This window comes from Rana temporaria, chromosome 8 (genome assembly GCF_905171775.1).
Source record: "Rana temporaria chromosome 8, aRanTem1.1, whole genome shotgun sequence".
Taxonomy (NCBI): Eukaryota; Metazoa; Chordata; class Amphibia; order Anura; family Ranidae; genus Rana; species Rana temporaria.
In genome coordinates this window covers 52,609,595-52,631,483 of record NC_053496.1, presented here as the reverse complement: position 1 = coordinate 52,631,483, position 21,889 = coordinate 52,609,595, and the positions used below count along the sequence as shown (strand labels likewise).

At 43.1% G+C, this 21,889-nt stretch overlaps 1 protein-coding gene across 6 annotated transcripts in view; it reads left to right on the top strand.

The window, feature by feature from the left end:
* The window catches only part of EXOC6 (exocyst complex component 6), a 369,989-nt gene that overhangs the window by 99,589 nt on the left and 248,511 nt on the right, over positions 1-21,889 (top strand). For all 6 annotated transcript variants that reach the window (XM_040361791.1, XM_040361789.1, XM_040361790.1 and 3 more), the window contains exon 5: positions 3,447-3,492. In XM_040361791.1, the coding sequence (XP_040217725.1) occupies positions 3,447-3,492 (46 nt within the window). The remainder of the gene's footprint in view (positions 1-3,446; positions 3,493-21,889) is intronic.

Genomic DNA, 21,889 nt, shown 5'->3' with positions numbered 1-21,889 from the left:
AAGAAGCCTCAGAGGCATGGAGACCTGATAAATGGTAAACACATTTTTTTTTTGTTCACTGAAGGACACATGAGGCAGAGACAATTGGGTTATGATGCTGCCTATAGGATTTGGACACGAAAGGAAAAAAAAACTGTGTCTGGCAATAGCTTCCAGGTCCAGAGCCATGGCACAACCTCTATTGTAAACCCAGTCTCTGAAGACTTACACATTTACTAGATCTGTCAGTGCCTCTTTGGCTTTTCGGCATCAGGTCACTGTTTCCCCAATTTGCAAGGCGTCCACCTGGTCCTCTGTTAACAGGGTCTCTATGTTCTACCAGGAAGATATTCAGGTCTTATCTGATGCTAGCTAAGGCATAAGGACTTTCAGGCAGCTATGTGATCTACAGGCATCCCTAGATAATTTTTCTTGTATATATTGGCTTGTTAGTGTTTTGTTACCATTGCCCACCCCTCGGTTCAACTGCCTTTGGATGTCCCAATCTCTGAATCTTGTGTCACTGAACAAACCAAAAAAATAATTGGATTTTTGTACTTCTCTTAAAATCCATTTCTTGGAGTTCACTGAGGAACATACAGGGGTTTGTACAAAAATATGAAAACGCCAGGTAAAAGAACACAATCATTGCCTAATATGGTGTTGGACCGCCTTTGGCATCCAAGACATCTTGAATTCTCTTGGGGATTGACAAATATAAGTCTTGAATGGTGGATAATGTAATCTGATACCATTCTTCATGCAAAAATCGTTCCAGTCTTGCAGCGATGCTGGAGCTGGAACCATGAGTCCGAACCATGTTTCACAAACTTTACCGTAATGGCTTTTTGATATTGAGATCTGGTGACTGTGGGGCCCAGGAAAAGTGCGAGACTTCGTCTGCATGCTCGTCCAACCACAATTTGACAACGCCAGCTGTGTGAATCGGAGCATTATAGTCTTGGTTAACGGTGCTGTCTTCGGGGATACAGTGTCTGCACCATGGGGGGCACATGGTCAACCCCTGATTAAGCAGGAGGCTAAGGGGGGCCTTTGCCAGTCACCAGAAGGGTTACTTGCTGATTTTGTTTACAGTTTTAAAGTATTTATTGATTAAAGTTTTAGTGAATTGTTAATATTTATATTTGTAAAAACCAATAAACAAGGCCGCCGTTTGGTGTGCCTGTTTTTTTTTGTATATTTGGAGTCCATGCTACATCACTTACGCTTTCAACATGAACCATTTAGTCAATTTCACATGTGCAAATCATGTAGTATTTCCATATTTTTGTTCAACCCCTCGAGGTCTGTGATCTTGCTTTGCTGTAATACTGAGGCATGTCCGGAGTGGGGAGGGTGAGGGTAGTTGGCAGTGCAACCCAATTGTCTCTAAATCTCAGGTCCCTCAATGAACTCTAATGCCCTGTACACACGACCGGTTTTCCTGACACTCCAAAACCCAACTTTTTTCCCGACGTGATTCCTCTCAAGCCTGCCTTGCATACGCACGTTCAGTCAAAAATAACACTAGACCAAAGCGCGGTGACATCCAATACGTATGACAGCACTATAAATGGGACATTCCATTCAAATGGAGCCACCCTTTGGGCCGCTTTTGCAGATCCTCGTTAGTAAAGGTGAGAGACGATACGCGCTTTTCAGTCTTCGTGCTTTACAGTCCGTTACAGCGTGACAAATGTGCTATCTTCATTACGAACACTAGTTTTACCAGAACGAGCGCTCCCGTCTCATACTTGATTCTGAGCATGCATGTTTTTTTTTCCCTCGGAAAAGCATACACATGAGCGGTTTTCGCGACGAGAAAAAGATTGACGGGAAAAAATAGAGCAGGTTCGTTTTTTTTTTTGTGGGCAGTTTTCTCTTCGGGAAAACTGGAGCATACACATGACCGGTTTTCCAGATCAATCTAAAAAATGGCAGTTTTTCGTCGGGAAAACCGGTTGTGTGTACGAGGCATTAGAAATGGATTTTATAGTAAGTACAGAAATCATTTTTTTTCAAAGAAAGGGATGTCGATTTTCTGTAAATTACATTGGGAAACGCAGTCATTTTAGGAGCAGATGGTGTTTAGTGGAATTGTATTAGGAGTCAGCTCTTTATGCTTGCACAGACAAAAAGAATGCTATTGCCAAGGGTTGCTGCTGTGAACAGTAGATGTTTACATGGTTTAATATTGTAAATAGTTAATTTGTTGATATTCGGTAATAAAAAGTACCGATGAACTTTTAGCACTGATGACCAGTTCTTGCGTTAGCTTGGTACCCCCGGGAGGAAAGCTTGCATTGTGCTTCAGAGGCCCAGAAAAGGCATGTGTTAATTAGGGAAGAAAAAGTAACAGTCTACGCTTTGTTAGAAGGAGCGTCAGGCGCCTCTCAGTTTGTGTGGCTAGGGTCCCACTGCCTTCAATTATCTGAGGTGAAAATATTAGAGCTTGGTATTACCCTTGCTATAGCTTCATGACTTTGTAAAATGTTTCCTGGGCTAGCCAGTGTTGAGTTATTTGGGGAAAACTAGGTCACATTATAACGAGAGGAACCCAATGTTGGTTGTGTTTCCATTCCCCACTGCTATAGGTATAAGGACATACAAAAGTCCTGATACCTAGATTATTCAAAACTCTAAGGGCCAGATCCACGTACCTTGGCGCATCTATACGTCCGGCGTAGCGTATCTCAGATACACTACGCCGCCGTAACTTACAACGTATTTTCCGTATCCTCAAAGAATTTGCGCCGTAAGTTACGGCGGCGTAGTGTATCTGAGATACGCTACGCCGGACGTATAGATGCACCAAGGTACGTGGATCTGGCCCTTAGAGTTTTGAATAATCTAGGTATCAGGGCGTGCAATTCAAATGGATGAGATGGCGCCGTGTTTTATGGTAATTCCTATTGACCCCACGTAATCAACGTTTTTTTTGAACGCCGCATGCGCCGTCCGTGGGGGTATCCTAGTGCGCATGCTCGAAATTAACCCGCAACAAGCCAATGCTTTCGACGTGAATGTATTTCTACGCAAAGCCCTATTCGCGAACGCTTTACGCAAACGACGTACACGACGGAAAATTCGACGCTGGCCCGACGTCCATACTTAACATTGCGTACGCCTCATAGAGCAGGGGTAACGTTACGCCGAAAAAAGCCTTACGTAAACTACGTAAAAAAAAGCGGCGGACGTACGTTTGTGGATTGGCGTATCTAGCTAATTTGCATACTCAACGCGGAAATCGACGGAAGCGCCACCTAGCGGCCAGCGTAAATATGCACCTAAGATCCGACGGCGTACTGAGACGTACAGTGTGGATCTGGCCTAACATTATAAGGGTGGCAAAGTGGTTAATGGACTATGGTTTAGATTTTTTTTTTTTTTTTTTTTTTTAAATGCAAGAAGAAAATGATATTGATTGTGTCATTGTTTTATTTGTTAATTTTTTATGTCTGTTTTAGCCTTAGAAATGTACAGTAAGCTAAAGGAACAGATGAGTGGAAAAAGGTGAGTGTTACTGCAATATTGACAGGTACTTTTTGAAGAATGAGATGACTTGTGTTGCCTTCTATGCCATAGACTTTACATTATTCTTCTTACTGAATTCATTGTTTTAAAGGGGAACTCTCCTTAGTATTTTTGAGCAGATATTTATAGGAACATTTTAAAAGGGTGCCTAACTTTGCAAAATTCAAGGTTTCTGTCAGTTTGTATGTGCATCAGATATAGCTCAGCCAGCCTGCCTGTCATGTTAAGGCAAAGGGGCAGATCCACAGACAGAGTACGCCAGCGTATCTACTGATACGCCGGCGTACTTTCAAATTTCCCGCGTCGTATCGTTGTTTTAAATCCTTAAAACAAGATATGATGGCTTCTGGGTTAGATCCGACAGGTGTACACCTTCGGATCTAAGATGCAATTCTCCGGCGTCTGCTGGGTGGCGTTCGCGTAGTTTTCCACGTCGGGTATGCAAATTAGCTATTTCCGACGATCCATGAACATACGCGCGGCCGTCGCATTCTCTTACGTCGTCTCTAGTCGGCTTTTTCCGGCGTATAGTTAAAGATGCTTTTTTGCGGCGTATAGTTAGATTTGCCATGTTAAGTATGGCCGTCGTTCCCGCGTCGAAATTTGAATTTTTTTTTTTTTTTGTGTAAGTCGTCCGTGAATCGGGATGAACGTAAGTCACGTCTAAGTTTAAAAAATTACGTCCTTGCGACGTCATTTCGCGCAATGCACGGCGGCAAATTTAGAAACGGAGCATGCGCAGTTCATTCGGCGCGGGGACGCGCTTCATTTAGATGAAACACACCCCCTAATCGCCGATTTGAATTCCGCCGCCAGAGATACACTACGCCGCCGTAACTTACGGCGCAAAATCTTTAAGGATTCGAAATTACGCCAGGTAAGGTACGGCGGCGTAGTGTATCTCTGCGCCGATCTATTTCTCTGATCTATTTCTCTGTGGATCTGCCCCGAAATGCTTAAAATAATGTTTTTTCACTTAAATACAGTGGATATAAAAAGTTTGCACACCCCTGTTAAAATGTCAGGTTTCTGCGATGTAAAAAAAATTTAAGCGGAGTTCCACCCAAAAGTGGAACTTCCACTTTAAGTGCTCCCTTACATGCCACATTGAGCATGTCATTTTTTTGGGGAAGGAGTGGGTTCTTTGTTTTGAAGGGGACTTCCTGTCGCGACTCCTCCTCTCTCTCTAGGCGGCCCCTCCCTCTAGGTGATCTCCTGGGACACGTGACAGGTCCCAGACGATCGCCTATCCACTCCAAGAGCGCAACACGACTCGCGCATGCGCAGTGCGCGCCCGGCCGTGAAGCCACAAGCTGTCACGGCCGGGTGCCCACAGTTCCAATGGAGGTGCCGAGGAGAGGAGGGGGAGAGGAGTGTCCCTTGTTGAGTTTGGGAGAGGAGGATGATGGTGAGGAAGCGGATAGCTCTTCTATACTTAGGCTGAACTAGGCCAGAGTTTCCCAGAGAAGGTGAAAAGACCTGGATACCAGAAGTGAAGAAGCTTACCTCACTCACTGAGGATATGTTCGTGGCCGCTTGCTTGATTGCTGGGTATACATCAAGTCTTCAGGAACGCCCGGCTCGCTAGCCACTGGAGATATCGGGGGGTTTAAAGGCCCTGTCTGGGTATTGGCCATAAGCTCTGACAGCTAGAATTGGTTGCTTTTGTTTCATTCAATAGGTTGCACCTTTTTCCACTTTACAGGAGTCACTTGTTTCACTGTCCTTAATCACATGTGTTTAATTGATCACCTTTTATTAGTTAATATTTTATTTGTCAACCTAATTATTGGGTTTACTTGTTCACTAGATCACACTCATCTGTCTAGTTTATTCACTATTAGCACAGCTTGTTTTTGTTTCTAATTTGTAGCTTTTATTAGTTTTTTAGTTGTTATACCAGCGCAGTTTTTTTCTTTAACCATTTGTATATGCACGACTTAAAGTTTCAGCAACTTCAAAGTAGTTAATTGTGTACACTTATTGCTGCTAAACAAATGGTGTACTTAACGTTGGCTTGTTAACCATCTTCATATTACTTGGGACTGACTGTTGTGTCTTGGCTGTTTGCTGTAGAAACATCTTAAAGGAACATATACTTTCAATTAAGCTGAGCTATATATGCCTCTCCCATGCAACTACTAATTGCTACCAGTATTCATATTTTCTACGTGCTTGACATAAGTGTTATTTGTTTATGGGCCCTTGCCCTAAGTTGCTGAACATGTTCGCTTTAATTTTTCTATGCTAAGGGTTGAAGGCATTTCATACCAACTCCCTTAGTGACCTAATGCATTTCTTTTTGTTTAACCACTTCCATACCAGGTACTTACGCAGCTTCCCGCCCAAGCCAATTTTCAGCTTTCAGCACTGTCGCACTTTGAATGGCAATTGCGCGGTCATGCTACACTGTACCCAAACAAAATTGGCGTCCTTTTTTCCCCACAAATAGAGCTTTCTTTTGGTGGTATTTGATCACCTCTGCGATTTTTTTTTTTTTTGCGCAACAACTAAAAAAAGGCTGAAAATTTGGAAAAAAAATTACGTTTTTATTTTTTTCTGTTAATTTTTTTGTAAATACGTTTTCTCTTTCAATTACGGGCACTGATATGGCGGCACTAATGGGCACCGATGAGATGGCACTGATGGACATCGATGAGGTAGTACTGACGGGCACAGATGAGGTGGCACTGATTGGCGGCGCTGGTATGCGACACTGATGGGCACACATAGGCGGCACTGATGGGCACACATAGGCGGCACTGATGGGCACACATAGGCGGCACTGATGGGCACACATAGGCGGCACTGGGCACTCATAGGCGGCACAGATGGGCACTCATGGGCGGCACTGATGGATACTTATGGGTGGCACAGATGGGCACTGCTAGGTGGGCACTGGGCATGGATGGGCACTGTGGGGTGGCACTGATGGACACTGGGGTGGCGCTGATGGACACTGGGGTGGCGCTGATGGACACTGGGGTGGCGCTGATGGACACTGGGGTGGCAGCACTGATTGTTGCCAGTCAGTGCCCATTTGTGGGCACTGACTGGCATCTTTTTTCTTTGTTTTTTTTTTTATTTATTTATTAGACTTTTTTTTTTTTTCTGGCTTTTTTTTTTTTTTTTTGCCCACCCTGGTGCTCCAGGGTGGGCATCCCTGGTGGTCCAGTGTGGCGATCCGAGGGGGGGCTGCGCTGATAAACAATCAGCGCGAACCCCCCCTGTCAGGAGAGCCGCCGATCGGCTATCCTCTACTCGCGTCTGTCAGACGCGAGTAAGGAAGAGCCATCGGCGGCTCTTCCTGTTTACATCGTGATCAGCCGTGGTTGGACACGGCTGATCACGTGGTAAAGAGTCTCCGCCGGAGGCTCTTTACCGAGATCGGAGATGCAGGGTGTCAGACTGACACCCCGCATCACCGATCGCCGCGATGCGCGCCCCCACGGGCGCGCGCGGCATGAAATCCTGCAGGACGTTCTAGAACGTCCTGTCAGGATTTCATAACCACTTCCCGGACGTAAATCGGCCATAGGCCGGGCGGGAAGTGGTTAAGTGATATGATGTGGAGAACTCCCAAATTCCTGTTTGCATGGATTGACGCCTGGGGTCCCTTACTGATGGTCACTTGCATATAGAAGTGCATTGGAATCTTGATCTGTATGCTATAATTTTAAACGCTAAGCTTTGGTCGCATGTTGTAATATGTCCAAGCTTAGTAGCTCAACGCCTTCCTTATGTGAGAGAGAGATGATGTAGAGAACCACCAAACTCCTGTTTGTGTGGAGTGATGCCTGGGGTCCAATACTGAATTCTCACATAGAGAGGTGCATTAAAATCCTTGCTAACCGCAGTTGAGGTTCACTCCTTTCACCAGAGCTGTTACATTAATGTACTACTTTGGTCCAACTTTCATGCAACTTGAGGGCCATAGAATTCAATGTTAACTCTCGGAAGTTGCATGAAAATCGTACCTGAATGTTATACAATGCAGCTTGTGTGCAAGAGTTTTCCATCATCACTGGTCAAAGCCAAAGTCGTATTCCAAGTTGCACCCAAGGTGCAACTTTGGAGTTATACAAGTGTGAATGGAGCCTTAGATTTACCAAAACCATACCATTTGCGATCAAACCTAAACACATTGTAAGCCTCAGACTGAGAAATATGAACAAACCATACTCCCCTATAGCAGGGGTGTCCAAACTTTTTTCAAAGAGGGCCAGATTTGATGAAGTGAACATGCGTGAGGGCCGACCATTTTGCTTGACATTCTTTGAACCATTAAAATTCGGTCTAAGTGTGTTCGTCCAATCACTAATACACTGCTCAACAATAATTATCTTGCCTTTGTAGCTGTGTGTGGTGAAGAGATGAGCTCAGGCGTGTTATTTGGATACACTATATATATCTCTTTTGTGGCCCCAACGAATCCCCAAGCGCTGCTCAGGACTAAGGGTGAGCTTGGGTGTGTTATTTGTATATACCATATTTATCAGTGTATAACACGCACAGGCTTACCATTGCCATGAATGCAGCCTTACCATTGCCATGAATGCAGCCTTACCATTGCCATGAAAGCAGCCTCACCATTGCCATGAAAGCAGCCTTACCATTGCCATGAAACCAGTCTTACATGTGCCATGAATGCAGCATTACCATTGCAATCAATGCAGCCTTACCATTGCAACCAATGCAACCATACCATTGCAAACAATGCAGCCTCACATGTGCCATGAATGCAGCCTTGCATGTGCCATGAATACAGCCTTACTATCGCAACCAATGCAGCCTTACTAATGCAACCAATGCAGCCTCACATGTGTCATGAATGTAGCCTCACATGTGCCATGAATGCAGCCTTACCATTGCCATCAGTGCAGCCTGATTGATGCCCATCTGCAGCCTCGGAGGGGACGGGGGGGGGGGGGGGTGCCGATAGATTACAAACAGGAGAATCTCGGTTACCTTTTTAATATAAAGTCTTGCCACCTATGATAGACAGAACAGTCATCCAATGGCATCCCAGGAGACTGGTCTTCTATTATAGACACCGCTGAGTAAACAGGAGATTCTCTTCATATAATCTGATGGCGCTCGTCCTGCCCCCTCCCTGGCAGCGCCGATAAATACGGTATACATCTTTTGTGGCCCTGGGGGCCACAAACAATATATGTATCCAAATCCCCGGACTTTGGACATGCCTGCTCTATAGTGTGGTACCTGTCTTAGTTAAGAGCGCTAAGTGTCACTTTGTCTGCTGCAACATTCCTCTGCTATCAGCATAATTTGCTTCTTATCAGTTTTACTGACACCAAGAGAAACATGGTGACAGGGCAGGGACTTCCAGCTGATTGACAGCCTCAGCTCTGTTCCTGTGTTCTCTGTGGAGAAGGTGTGTCCCTTCTCACCAATCAGCTGTCAGAGCTCTCCTCACTGAGCTCTGCAGAGTGTAACTTCATCTCTCCGCCCCCTTTTTTTTAACGCTTAGACAAGCTTTAAAACTCAGCACTTTGAACAGATGAAGAGAAGACTGCAGATAGACGAATATAACTTATGTAGGAAGATTTGTTTCATCTGAGGCCAGTCACTGATTATATGCCAGGGTTTTACAACCACTTTGGACCTTGAGGTGCTTTATCAGCCTTTCTACCTACTATTTACAACTAACCAGGATCCACTTCTCCCCAATTACTCTGTGACCATGACGACAATAGTACAGAGGGCTGGCCCATCTAAGCATTGGAAGATTTTGGAAAACTTATTCCTGCTTTCATTTATATCCCTGTGCTTTAGAGAAGCTATTCCATTTTTTTTGTTTTTTTTTGGAAGTAGATGCTGAACCCACCTACATCCTACTTGCAAAATTCAGACTGATCAAGATCCAAATGCTTTTTGCCATCACATCTTTGCCCCCAAATCCTTACTTTAGCCTAGTACACGCAGGCTGAATGTTGGATGGCATCGGCTAGTTTATTAGAAACCGGCCGACATTTGGCCCATGTGTACTTCAGCCATCTTCTGTCAATTGGGAATGCCCATAAAAGGTTTCCTGACCGGCTCCAGATCAGCACTTAGGACAGGGACACTGTCCTAAGCTCTCTGGGGATTCATATTGATTTCATGTTGAAAGCTTAAAGCGGGAGTTCACCCTAAAAAAAAAAATTAAGATTAGATTCATGCTCATTTTGTCAAGGGGAATCGGGTAGTTTTTTTAAACGAAGCAGTACTTACCGTTTTAGAGAGCGATCTTCTCCGCCGCTTCCGGGTATGGTCTTCGGGACTGGGCGTTCCTTCTTGATTGACAGTCTTCCGACAGTCGCATCTATCGCGTCACGAGTAGCCGAAAGAAGCCGAACGTCGGTGCGGCTCTATACGGCGCCTGCGCACCGACGTTCGGCTACTTTCGGAAAATCGTGACGTGATAGATGCGACCGTCGGAAGCCTGTCAATCAAGAAGGAACGCCCAGTCCCGCAGCCCATACCCGGAAGCGGCGGAGAAGATCTATCTCGAAAACGGTAAGTACAGCTTCAATTTAAAAAAAACTACCCGATTCCCCTAGACAAAATGAGCATGAATCTAATCTTAAAAATGTTAATTTCCGGGTGAACCTCCACTTTAATGGGTGAAAGACACTAAAACTCTAAAAATGCAGTGTGTAGCAATAGTAAATCCAAAAAACATCAACAGATCTAAATGCAATCTGAATGATATCAACTTGTGTAAGATAAATATATAATAAATCAAAATGTGAATCATAAAGAAAAAAAAATAATAATAACTGGTGTGGTAAATATATGAGCCAAAGATATGGCAACAAACACACTAGATGAAAAAAGTCTCTGTATGGTGATCCCAAAGCCAAACACACGTGTTGAAGGAAGAGAAACTTCAGCGCAAAACACCTCTTGTGCTCCCTAGCAGCTCACCTCCCGGCTGTAGCACGGACAGCCCAAAAACAATCTTCAAATATATACTGGGTGGATGATGGAGTAGGCCAATATATAGCTGAAGGACTCATCACCAGATGTTTACATATGGAAAGACAATGAAATAGATAATAGCGTAACTCTGTGAGGGACAGTACTGTGATAGAAAAGTCACACAGCAATGCACTCACTCAGAGACAGATGATAGTGGGCGTGTCTCCAACGAACGCCGAGTTCGTAAAAAGAGTCTCCTCCTGTGTGCCTCTTCTTATTTCTCCCTGCCCTCCAATGGCCTCAGATGTATGGCTCAGATGGTGGTAGCGGAAGAAAAGAAAAGACATATCGCATAACCCTACCAAATGGAATGCAATTTATTGATAAAATAAAGTATAGAACTCACATAAATGTCAAATCTGCGGCTTACAATATCCACAAGCGGTGAGCTCGTCTCCTGCCGTCAGATAATGCTGGATCTAGTGCTCCAATCCCAACGCATATCGTCATCACGTGACATTCAGTGTTGTTTTAGTCGCACTGTTCATTTACCCTTTGAGTCACACAGCGCAGATATCATTACTTATTTCATTGCTATTTTTTTCTGGTTAGGACAGATTATCAGGTGTCTGCAGCAGTGCCCCTTAGTTTAGGTTACCGACAGCGCGGGAGTCCCATTGTTCACATGTTGAAAGCTTACTTCTGACTCATTGTCAAGAACAACATACCGTATTTATCGGCGTATAACGTGTACATTTTTACCCTGAAAATCGAGGGTAAACTGTGCCTGAGTGTTATACGCCGATATATATATTTTTTTACCAACAGGGGGAGGGGGGGGGGGGATCGGGTGGTCTCCTGGGAGTGCAGGGGGGGGACTTTATAATGAAAGGGGGCTATGTATCATGCTGTGCAGGGGTCTGTATGCTATACAGGGGGGTCTGTGTGCTGTACAGGGGGTCTGTGTGCTGTGCGGGGGGTCTGCGTGTTGTGCAGTGCTGTTCAGGGGTCGTGTGCTGTGCGGGGAGTCCGTCTGCTGTGCAGGGGGTCCGTGTGTTGTGCAGTGCTATGCAGGGGCCAGTGTGTTGTGTGGGGGGTCAGTGTGTTGTGTGGGGGGTCCGTGTGTTGTACAGTGCTATGCAGGGATCCGTGTGTTGTGCGGGGGGTCTGTATGTTGTGCAGTGCTGTGCGGGAGGTCCGTGTGCTATGCAGGGGCCCGTGTGTTGTGCAGCGCTGTGCGGGGGTCTGTGTGCTGTGCAGTGGGTCCGTGTGTTGTGCAGTGCTGTTCAGGGGTCCGGGTGCTCTGCGGTGGGGGGGGGGGTCCGTGTGTTGTGCAGTGCTGTTCAGGGGTCTGTGTGCTCTGCAGGGGGGCCTGTGTGCTTTGCTGGGGTCCATGTGTTGTGCAGTGCTGTTCAGGGGTCCGTGTGCTGTTCAGGGGTTCGTGTGCTGTGCAGGGGTCCGTGTGCTGTGCAGTGCTGTTCAGGGGTCCGTGTGCTGTGCAGGGGTCCGTGTGCTGTGCAGGGGTCCGTGTGCTGTGCAGGGGTCCGTGTGCTGTGCTGTGCAGGGGTCCATGTGCTGTGCTGTGCAGGGGTCCGTGTGCTGTGCTGTGCTGTGCAAGGGTCCGTGTGCTGTGCTGTGCAGTGCTGTTCAGGGGTCCGTGGAATTTTTTTTTCCTTCCTGAAACTTCCCTCTTAAAATAAGGGTGTCTGTTATAAGCCAATAAATAGATTACAGAATAGTGATTTTATAGAGATGTACCCACCCATTAGGTATTAATAGTGTGGCTTGCTCTGGTAGGTAGAAGAGATTGTAACATGGAATTAGTCATTTTAAATAAGGGGCCTGCATGGCAAACTCTCAGAAAAAAGTAAGTTTAAACTCTTCACTCATATATCTAGTTTTGACAACAGCCAGATGTTGCATATAAATGGAGCAATTTGTCAAAAGTGTAATGAAGGGTTCAAAAAAAATAAAAACATTTTTTTAGTTAAACAGCATGAAATGTAATGAAAACAGAATCATGGGAGACTGAATATTATCCCTTAATATTTTACACCATCTAAAACAATTTAAGAAGCAGCAATAAATGAGATCCTTGGAGAGCACAGTTGGAACAGAGGAATAATGATCTCTTCCTAGTTCATTAATATCTACTTAATCTATCATCACACATCATAAATGAATTTACAGTTTAAACAGCAGGACGATTGACCTTGACTGTTCTTCATACAGCTCTGGGCTAGCCGTTCACTAGTAGTACCGAATTTTTCTAGTTATTAGTGTCATTTCTTTCATTATATGAGACATTCATCTCAAACTGATGCTAATTGGGCTTTTATAGGTTTGTTCATGAAGATGTGACATAAACATTTAAAAGTTTGAGCACCCCGTACATCTGTACAATTCTATGGCTTAGAGGAAATCTAAAGTTCTTTGTAAAGTAAATCTGTCTCATTAACTAAATCAGTGGTTCTCAACCTGGGGGTCGGGACCCCCTCGGGGGTCAAATGATGATTTGCCAGGGGTCACCGAATCCTGGGCTGTTCCCGCACCACTCTCCCAACTTTTTTGTGGCTGCCCAGCAGGGCTGTCCCTGGAGCCTGTGGCCGCCCAGCTGGGCTGTTCCTGGAGCCCATTGCCACCCACTCAGCATCTTCACTGCTGCACATTCAGTTCACGGCATGGCTGGGGGGCAGAGACTAGAGGTAAGTTGACTGGTGAGGGATGTGAGGTGGGAGGGGCTAGAGGAGACCTAATTTCAGCATGGGTGAACAAAATATATTGGGATAGAGGGAGATACAAGGGAAAGAAAAGAGAACAAAGAGAGTGGTACATCCTAAAACTTACCATATGAGGTTTAAATACTGTATGAGTGGAGGGAACTCGGGGAGTGCCACACTCCATAATGTACTTACACTTAAGAAGATAAAAACAGCGTGTAACAAACAGATAAAAGCCGGCCGGCTTGAGGAGCCCTCCTCCTAGGCGTGGTGACGTCACTGACGCTGCCTCCAGACGCGTTTCGTCCTATTGGACATTATCAATGGGGGTGGTCCAATAGGACGAAACGCGTCTGGAGGCAGCGTCGGTGACGTCACCACGCCTAGGAGGAGGGCTCCTCAAGCCGGCCGGCTTTTATCTGTTTGTTACACGCTGTTTTTATCTTCTTAAGTGTAAGTACATTATTGTTTTAATAAATTTGTTATACCTTACGGTATCACGCTATTGCGTCCCTCTCTGTTTCCCGCTACATGCAAATTGGACCGCCTAATTACCGCTGCTCTGCTGACGGGTTGTGTTTGCGTCCTAAACCGCAATCACTTATTATTTTCCATTGAGGCTGTGATCCGGTTGATAACCTCGGAGTGTCCTAGTCCAGGGGATTAAAAGGCCGTGGCTGGGCTATAGCCAATTGCATCAAAGGCTTGCCATCTGGTAAGCTGCTTTATGTCTCTGGTGGTGGGATAACACAGATTGCATGCATGTCACCAGGTGCATTGAAAATTTGACCAGCTATTGTCCCTACGTGCAGATCAGCCTTTGATCCTTTCACCTGAATTATCTGTCTGATGCCGCTCGGAATTCACCACTCCTCTCATCATTTATAGACTTTTTTAATGTTACAAAACAATTTGTTTAATTTTGGGCGCGGCTTTTTTATATACCCGAGTGTACTGCGCTCGGTATATGTCGGCGCAGTATTCAAACTCGGCGCGGGAAAGTGGGTATCGGCGTATACCGCGCACCCACGATTTTGCCCTGATTTTCAGGGCAAAAAAGTGCGCGGTATACGCCGATAAATACGGTAATTATTTTTTTAACTATCTATTTATGTTGTGTGTTTTGTGTTCTTCGGGATTTATCCTAAACCTGCACGGTTTAGGAGATATCCCCCCTGTGTCTGCATGTGCCAAAGTAATCGGCACATGCGCTCTGGAGCAATGGCACGTTGTGCTGTTGCTTCAGTTAGACATGCCGTTACCAGCGCCTACCGTGCACATGTGCGGGAGTGACGCTATCGCGGCTCCGGCCAATCACAGCCCCGGAGCCGCGATACCTGGAAGTAAGCTCCGGGAGAGATGTTCGCAGCTGGAGGGGGGTGGGTCAAAGACAACTGCGGAGGCTTCGATCTGAGGCAAGTAATACATAATGAGCTAGTATGCTATCTATACTAGCTCACTATGCCTTTGTCTTGCAGTTTTTTTTTTTTTTTAGGGTTTACAACCACTTCAATGGTCAATATTGTGTGGGTGTTATTTCTCCTATATTCATGACTTGCTTATGTGCTTTGCAAGTTGACCACATGGGGGAGCCCTCCTCTTTATTTTTGTTTAGGAGATTCTTAAGGGAAATGTTTTTACTTTCCTGCCCACTTCTTCTCCCAGGCTGTTTGATGACACAGGAGCATGTGACGCACACATAAGCTATATAGTAAGTAAAAAATCAGCCTTCACAACCACTTACATATACCAAGTGAAGTTACTGGCCTCAGGTGATACACAGAGATGAAATACATCCTCCTACTTAAGTTGTACCTTTCTATCTGCAGTCTTCTCTTCTCTACATCCGTTCAAAGTGCTGAATTTGTACAGCTTGCCTGGAAAAATAAGGGGGGGGGGGGCTGAAATTACACTCTGCAGAGCTCAGTGAGGTGAACTCTAAGAGCTGATTGGAGGGAAGAGACCCCTCCTCCCCCTTCACACAGCTCACAGGAACAGAGCTGAGGCTGTCAATCAGCCGGAGATCCCTCCTCTGTCACAATTTTTCTCTTGGTGTCATGAAAACTTTTGAGAAATGATTCAGGCTGATAGCAGAGAATCGAAGCAGCACTTGGTGCTCTTAACTGAGACAAGTACACACTATAGAGTGATATGCTTTGGTCATATTTCATGTCTAAGATTTACAACCACTTTTAAAGCTCTTTAGCTAAATCAAATTTACATGCAGTTGTTCTCATCATTATAGACGAGGCAGAAGATGTTTATTTTTATTGTCATAAGTTAAGGCCAAGGTCAAAAACGTCTTGTTTGGGAGTGCTCTTCCATCAATATTCCAAAATATGACAATCGGGATTCTCTACATCTTCCCTAAATAACTCCAGAGGTAAAGAAAGGGATTATAGGTGCATTACATAGTCCATGATTTTTGCTGAACAACATTTAGATTGTGTATCATAAATAATTGCCATTTCTAAAATACTAGTTTTCACCCATTTTTCATCCTCTGTTACATCTTAGTGCTGTGGATCTCCTACAGCCTCTTTGCAGCCATTTCCTGTTCACACACAAGTACTTCAGTGATGGCTTTTTTGGGCCAGATCCACAGTGAGAGTATGCCGGCGTATCTACTGATACACCGGCGTTCTTTCAAATTTCCCGCTTCGTATCTTTAGTTTGAATCCTCAAACCAAGATACGACGGCATCTGGGTTTGATCCGACAGGCGTATGGCTTCGTACGCCTTCGGATCGTAGATGCAATACTTCGGCGTCCGCTGGGTGGAGTTTGCATTGTTTTCCGCGTTGGGTATGCAAATTAGCTATTTCCGACGATCCACGAACGTACGCACGGCCGTTGCATTCTCTTACGTCGTCTCTAGTCGGCTTTTTCTGGCGTATAGTTAAAGCTGCTTTTTTGCGGCGTATAGATAGACTTGCCATGTTAAGTATTGCCGTCGTTCCCGCGTTGAAATTTGAATTTTTTCTTTTTTTTGCGTAAGTCGTCCGTTATTGGGATGGACGTAAGTCACGTCTAAGTTTAAAAAATGACGTCCTTGCGACGTCATTTCGCGCAATGCACGGCGGGAAATTTCGAAACGGAGCATGCGCAGTTCATTTGGCACGGGGAAGCGCTTCATTTAAATGAAACACGCCCCCTAATCGCTGATTTGAATTCCGCCGCCAGAAATACACTACGCCGCCGTAACTTACGGCGCAAAATCTTTGAGGATTTGAAAGAACGCCAGGTAAGGTACGGCGGCGTAGCGTATCTCTGATATGCTGCGCGGGTGCAGATCTATGTGGATCTGCCCCATAGTATTTATTTATTTTTTAAATCACGGGCAAAAAAAAAGTTTCTGCATAGATACACTTCAGTGCCCTGGGCTTCTGAATAACAGTTTTTCAGTATGCTGAATATTTTTTTTATAACAAGCATTAATTTGCCCATTCACATGAATATATTGGGAGGCCTGACTAGTGAAATCTGATTATTTCCCAGATGGAATGTGCTGGGCATAATACTGCCCTACAGGTATCAGAGAAATGCATATAGGCGTTCATCATGCTATCATGAACCTTGTAGATTAATATCTAACCAGATATCTAGCGACTAGAGTTACTGGCAGGTTAAGGCTGGAACAACACAATCTGCCCAATTATTTAACTATTTAATGGCGTCTTCATAGTTGCGCATACCTTCTTGCCACCCAAAAATCAACTGCCCAGGGTAAAAACAACCATTTCACAGGGGGTTGTAGTTATAACAGGTTCCTTTGATACGGATGACCTGAAAGTTTACTGAACAACTATGGGTATTAGAGCACTGCCAAAAAGTTTGTTCATCTTTGTTTTTTTTTTTTTTTTTTTTTCAGTTTTCGGATCATTTGTTTTGATCGAAATCCTTAAACCTGTAAATTCCGAAATCCAAAAATAAGAAAGAAAATCTGAAAATTCAAAAGAACGAAAATTTGAAATAATAACTAACATTAACTATTAAATTATAGGTATTGGAATTTCCTTTCAAATTTGACTGTTCGTGAACGTAACAAATACGAATTTGTTCAAAGTTACAAATTATCCAAAATGATCCAAATGGAACGTAACAAATTAATAATAATAAATAACAATAAAAGCTTTATTATTATTATTAATTTATTCCATTTGTTTAGATGTGGCATTCGTTATTTTGGATAATTTGGAACTTCAGATAAATTTGTATTAACAGTCAAATTTGAAATGAAATTCCAATACCTATAATTTAATAGTTAATATTAGTTATTGTTTCTAATTGACCCGAAAAATGGGAAAAAAAAGAAACAAAGATGAACAAACTTTTTGGCAGTGCTCTAATACCCAAAGTTGTTCAGTAAACTTTCAGGTCGGCCGTATCAAATGAACCTGTATATATATAACTACAACCCCCAGGGAAATTATTGTTTTTACCCTGGGCAGTTGATTTTTGGGTGGCAACTATTCAGAAATCCAAAAATAAGAAAGAGAATCCGAAAATTCAAAAGAACGAAAATTTGAAATAGTAACTAATATTAACTATTAAATTATAGGTATTGGAATTTCCTTTTGAATCTGACTGTTAGTGAACGTAACGAATACAAATTTATCTGAAGTTACAAATTATCCAAAATAACGAATGCCACATCTAAACAAATGGAATGAATTAATAATAATAATAGTAATAATGTTTTTATTGTTATTTATTATTATTAATTTGTTACGTTCCATTTGTTTAGATACATCATTAGTTATTTTGGATAATTCATAACTTTGAATAAATTCTTATTTGTTACGTTCACTAACAGCCAAATTTAAAAGGAAATTCCAATACCTATAATTTAATATTTAGTAATAGTTAAGTTATTATTAGTTAATTTTTTTTGTATTTTTGAGTTTTCAGATTTTTGGAATTTAAATTGTTTTCGAATATCCAGATTTTAGAATTTACGAATATTCAAATTTGTTAAGCGAGTTTTCGTTACTTTGGATATTTCCGAATGAATGAATTTGTTGAAATTCATTAAAAAACTGTATCAAACGGAAAAAAATGCACATTTCTCATTGGTATTGCATACTAAATGTGTAATTCGGGTATTTGCATTTTTTTTTCTCTTAATTATGTATGTCAACCACCTGGAAAAATATAGGTATACCAAACAGCTGTCAATCCTAGTGTGAATAACTGTTTACCAATCCTGGTTTTTATTTTTTTTACTAACATCTCAAATAAAGTCCTCCTTCTTTTCCAGTAATCTAGCTAGTCAATGTTTTAAAATAAATCTGTTGACAATTTTTTGGAACTCGCAGTTAAAAATTTTTAAGATGTTTTAGCTAGGATATTGTATAAATTTACAAATTAACGCAGAACTTTACCCATTACAGTTTGATGGCAATTTAGGTTTCTTAACCACTTGCTGTCCGCCCACCTTTAAATGACGGCTGGGCGGTGCGGCTCTCGTTCTGGGTGGACGTCATATGACGGCCGCCCAGAACGACCGCTCTCGTGCTATAAAGAAAAAACGATTTTGAAAAAAAAAAACAATATTTTTTACTTTTTGCTATAATAAATATCCCGATTAAAAAAACAAAAAAAAAAAAGAATTTCTTCATCAATTTAGGCCAATATATATTTTTCTACATATTTTTGGTAATAAATCGCAATAAGCGTATATTGATTGGTTTACACAAAAGTTATAGAGTCTGCAAACTATGGGACAGATTTATGGGATTTTTATTATTTTATTTTACTAGTAATGGCGATGATCTGCGATTTTATTGCGACGGACAGATCAGAGACTTTTGACATTTTTTTGGGACCATTGGTATCTATACAGCGATCAGTGCTATAAAAATGCACTGATTACTGTGTAAATGTCACTGGCAGGGAAGGGGTTAACACTAGGAGGCGACCAAGGGGTTAATTGTGTGTTCTAACTGTATGGGGATAGGATTGATTAGGAGAAGAGACATATCGTATTTTCTACTCAGTAGGAACAAACAATGTGGCTCCTCTCCTCTGACCGCACAGGGATTTGTGTGTTTACACACACAAATCCCCATGCTGGCGCTCGTGCACTCGATCGCGCATAGCCGGCGTGATCGTGCCTGCTGGCCACACGCATCCGGTCCCCCGCCGTGCAAAAGGGTATGATGTACCTGTACGGGATTTCGCCCAGGGGAGCCATTCTGCCGCAGTATATCTGCGTGACATGGTTGGGAACTGGTTAATAATTATGCTACCAAAATGAGTGTGCTGTAAATTACCTCCAGCATTGCTCCTGTTTCTTCTTTCTGGAGGCTGACATTTTTCTGAAGCCCAGAGAAGTCCATTCTTTATTGGAATCTCCTTCCCCTCTCCTTGGTCTCAAAAACAGTATTTCACTTTATTTAACTAAAATATGTACATTCTGAGTGTTCCTTCTATGTCTTGGCTCAGTTATAAAAGAGGAAGGCTGACAGACAGTGCTGAAGTTCACAGGCTGTTGATGAGGGAGAAAGTAGAAAATATCAGGGAAAATAAGACACTGTCCAAAGAAATTTAGCCCTTCTGTGTTTCCCTGACAGCAGAGTTTGTCATGTCACCTTTTTTGCTAGAAAATCCCCCAAATAATATATATATATATATATATATATATATAATATATATAATTTTATTTATTTTTTTACAGAGATCCTAGAGAATTAAAATGGCAATCGTTGCAATTTTTTTTCATATCACACAGTATTTGCGCAACGTTTTTTAAACACAATTTTTTGTAAAAAATACACTTTTGAAGTCTAATGCAAGAAAACACAATACATAACCCAATTTTTTTTCTAAAATATAAAAGATAATGTTACGTCGAGTAAATAGCTACCTAACATGTCGCACTTTAAAACTGTGCACGCTCGTGGAATGACAAACTTCAATACTTAAAAATCTCTATAGGTGACGCTCTCAAAACTTTTACAGGTTACTTGTTTCGAGTTTTAGAAGTGTAGCGGTAGAATTATTACTCTCGCTCTAACGTTCGTGGAACGTGTGTGGTGCGTATTTTTTTATTTTTTCGTATTTTTTTTATTTTAGACCATAGAGGTATTCAGAGACGATCTGGTCTCTGGTAACCACTATGGCCAGCCACGCGACCCGTTTGATCGTTTACGGGGATGCCGGTAAAAATGGTTATCCTGAGAAACACCGCTGGGGGGCAGAGAAGGGGGATTGGGGTGCAACTTCTCTTGCTGCTTCTATAAGCGATCCAATTAGCCGCTCAGACCGCTTTCATGAGAAAGCCAGTCACTGGCTGAAAAAAAAAAATGGGTTTATGACTGATAGCTTCAACTCTGGTAAACCACCTGCAAGCCGCAAGGTATATATATATGCATATTGCGGTCAGCAATTGGCTAATCTGTGTTTCCCCCACACAGTCTGTGTCATTCATGTTGCTTTCTTCCCTGTTCAATAACAATAAATCTTAACTTCTTACCGCCCAAGGCCGTCATATGACATCTTGGACTTTGAGTGGAGTTATCAGGCATCAGATGTCATTCTTTTCTGCTGGCGATTCCCTGCACTGTAAGAACAATCATAGCGGCTGTGCTACCGGCTCGCCCATGGAATCTGTGAGCTGGAGAAGGAATCCGCCGGCGGCGGAAGTTTACCATAGAGAAGTTTACCATAGAGAATACGGAGGACCAGATCATCCCCGGCAGTCTTTATGACCTTCGAAGGCCCGGTGCAACAGTATGACGTCAAGTATCAACACTGCTGTTTACTCGACTTGAAAGGCCGAGGTCATTTTTTTTATGATTTCAGTCTTTCCTGCCTAGAGGAGAGATTTGGAGAGTTATAGACCCCACATCTCTCCATAAAGAGGGCCTGCCCTAGTCCATTACAAGGGATGTTTACATTCCTTGTAATAGGAATGTAAAAGTGATCCAAAAAAAATGTAAAGGGGAAAATGTAAAAGAAATAAAAAAAAACAAAAAAACAATTAAAGCGCTCCCGTCCCCACGTGCTTGCACACGTATATTGCGCCCACATATGTAAACGCCGTTCAAACCACACATGTGCAATATTGCTGTGAACGTTAGGGCGAGAGCAACAATTCTCTTCCAAGACCTGTAACTGTAACTCTAAACTGATGACCTGTAAAAAATGTTAAAGCGTTGCCTATGGAGATTTTTAAGTACAGAGGCTGGGCGCTATTCCACGTGTGTGCGCAATTTTAAAGTGCGACATGTTGGGTATCTATTTACTTAGTGTAACATCATCTTTTACAGTTTTACAAAAAACTGGGCTAACTTTAGTTTTTTTTTTATCCCCCCCCTCAAAAAAAACACGTTTGAAAAATTGCTGCGCCAATACTATGTTACTTTGCAACGACTGCCATTTTATTCTCTATGGTCTCTGCTAAAAAACATATATGATGTTTGGGGGTTCTGAGTAATTTTCAAGCAAAAAAATTATGACTTGTACATCACCTAGCAGCAAAAGGGTCGCTGGTTTCGAATCCCGACCATGACACCATCTGCCTGGAATTTGCATGTTCTCCCTGTGTCTGCGTGGGTTTCCTCCAGGTACTCCGGTTTCCTCCCACACTCCAAAGACATGCTGGTAGGTTAACCACTTAAGGACCGCCTCCTGCACATATACGTCGGCAGAATGGCACGGCTGGGCACAGGCACTTACCTGTACGTCGCTTTTAAGAGACCAGCCGTGGGTCGCATGTGCGACCCGGTC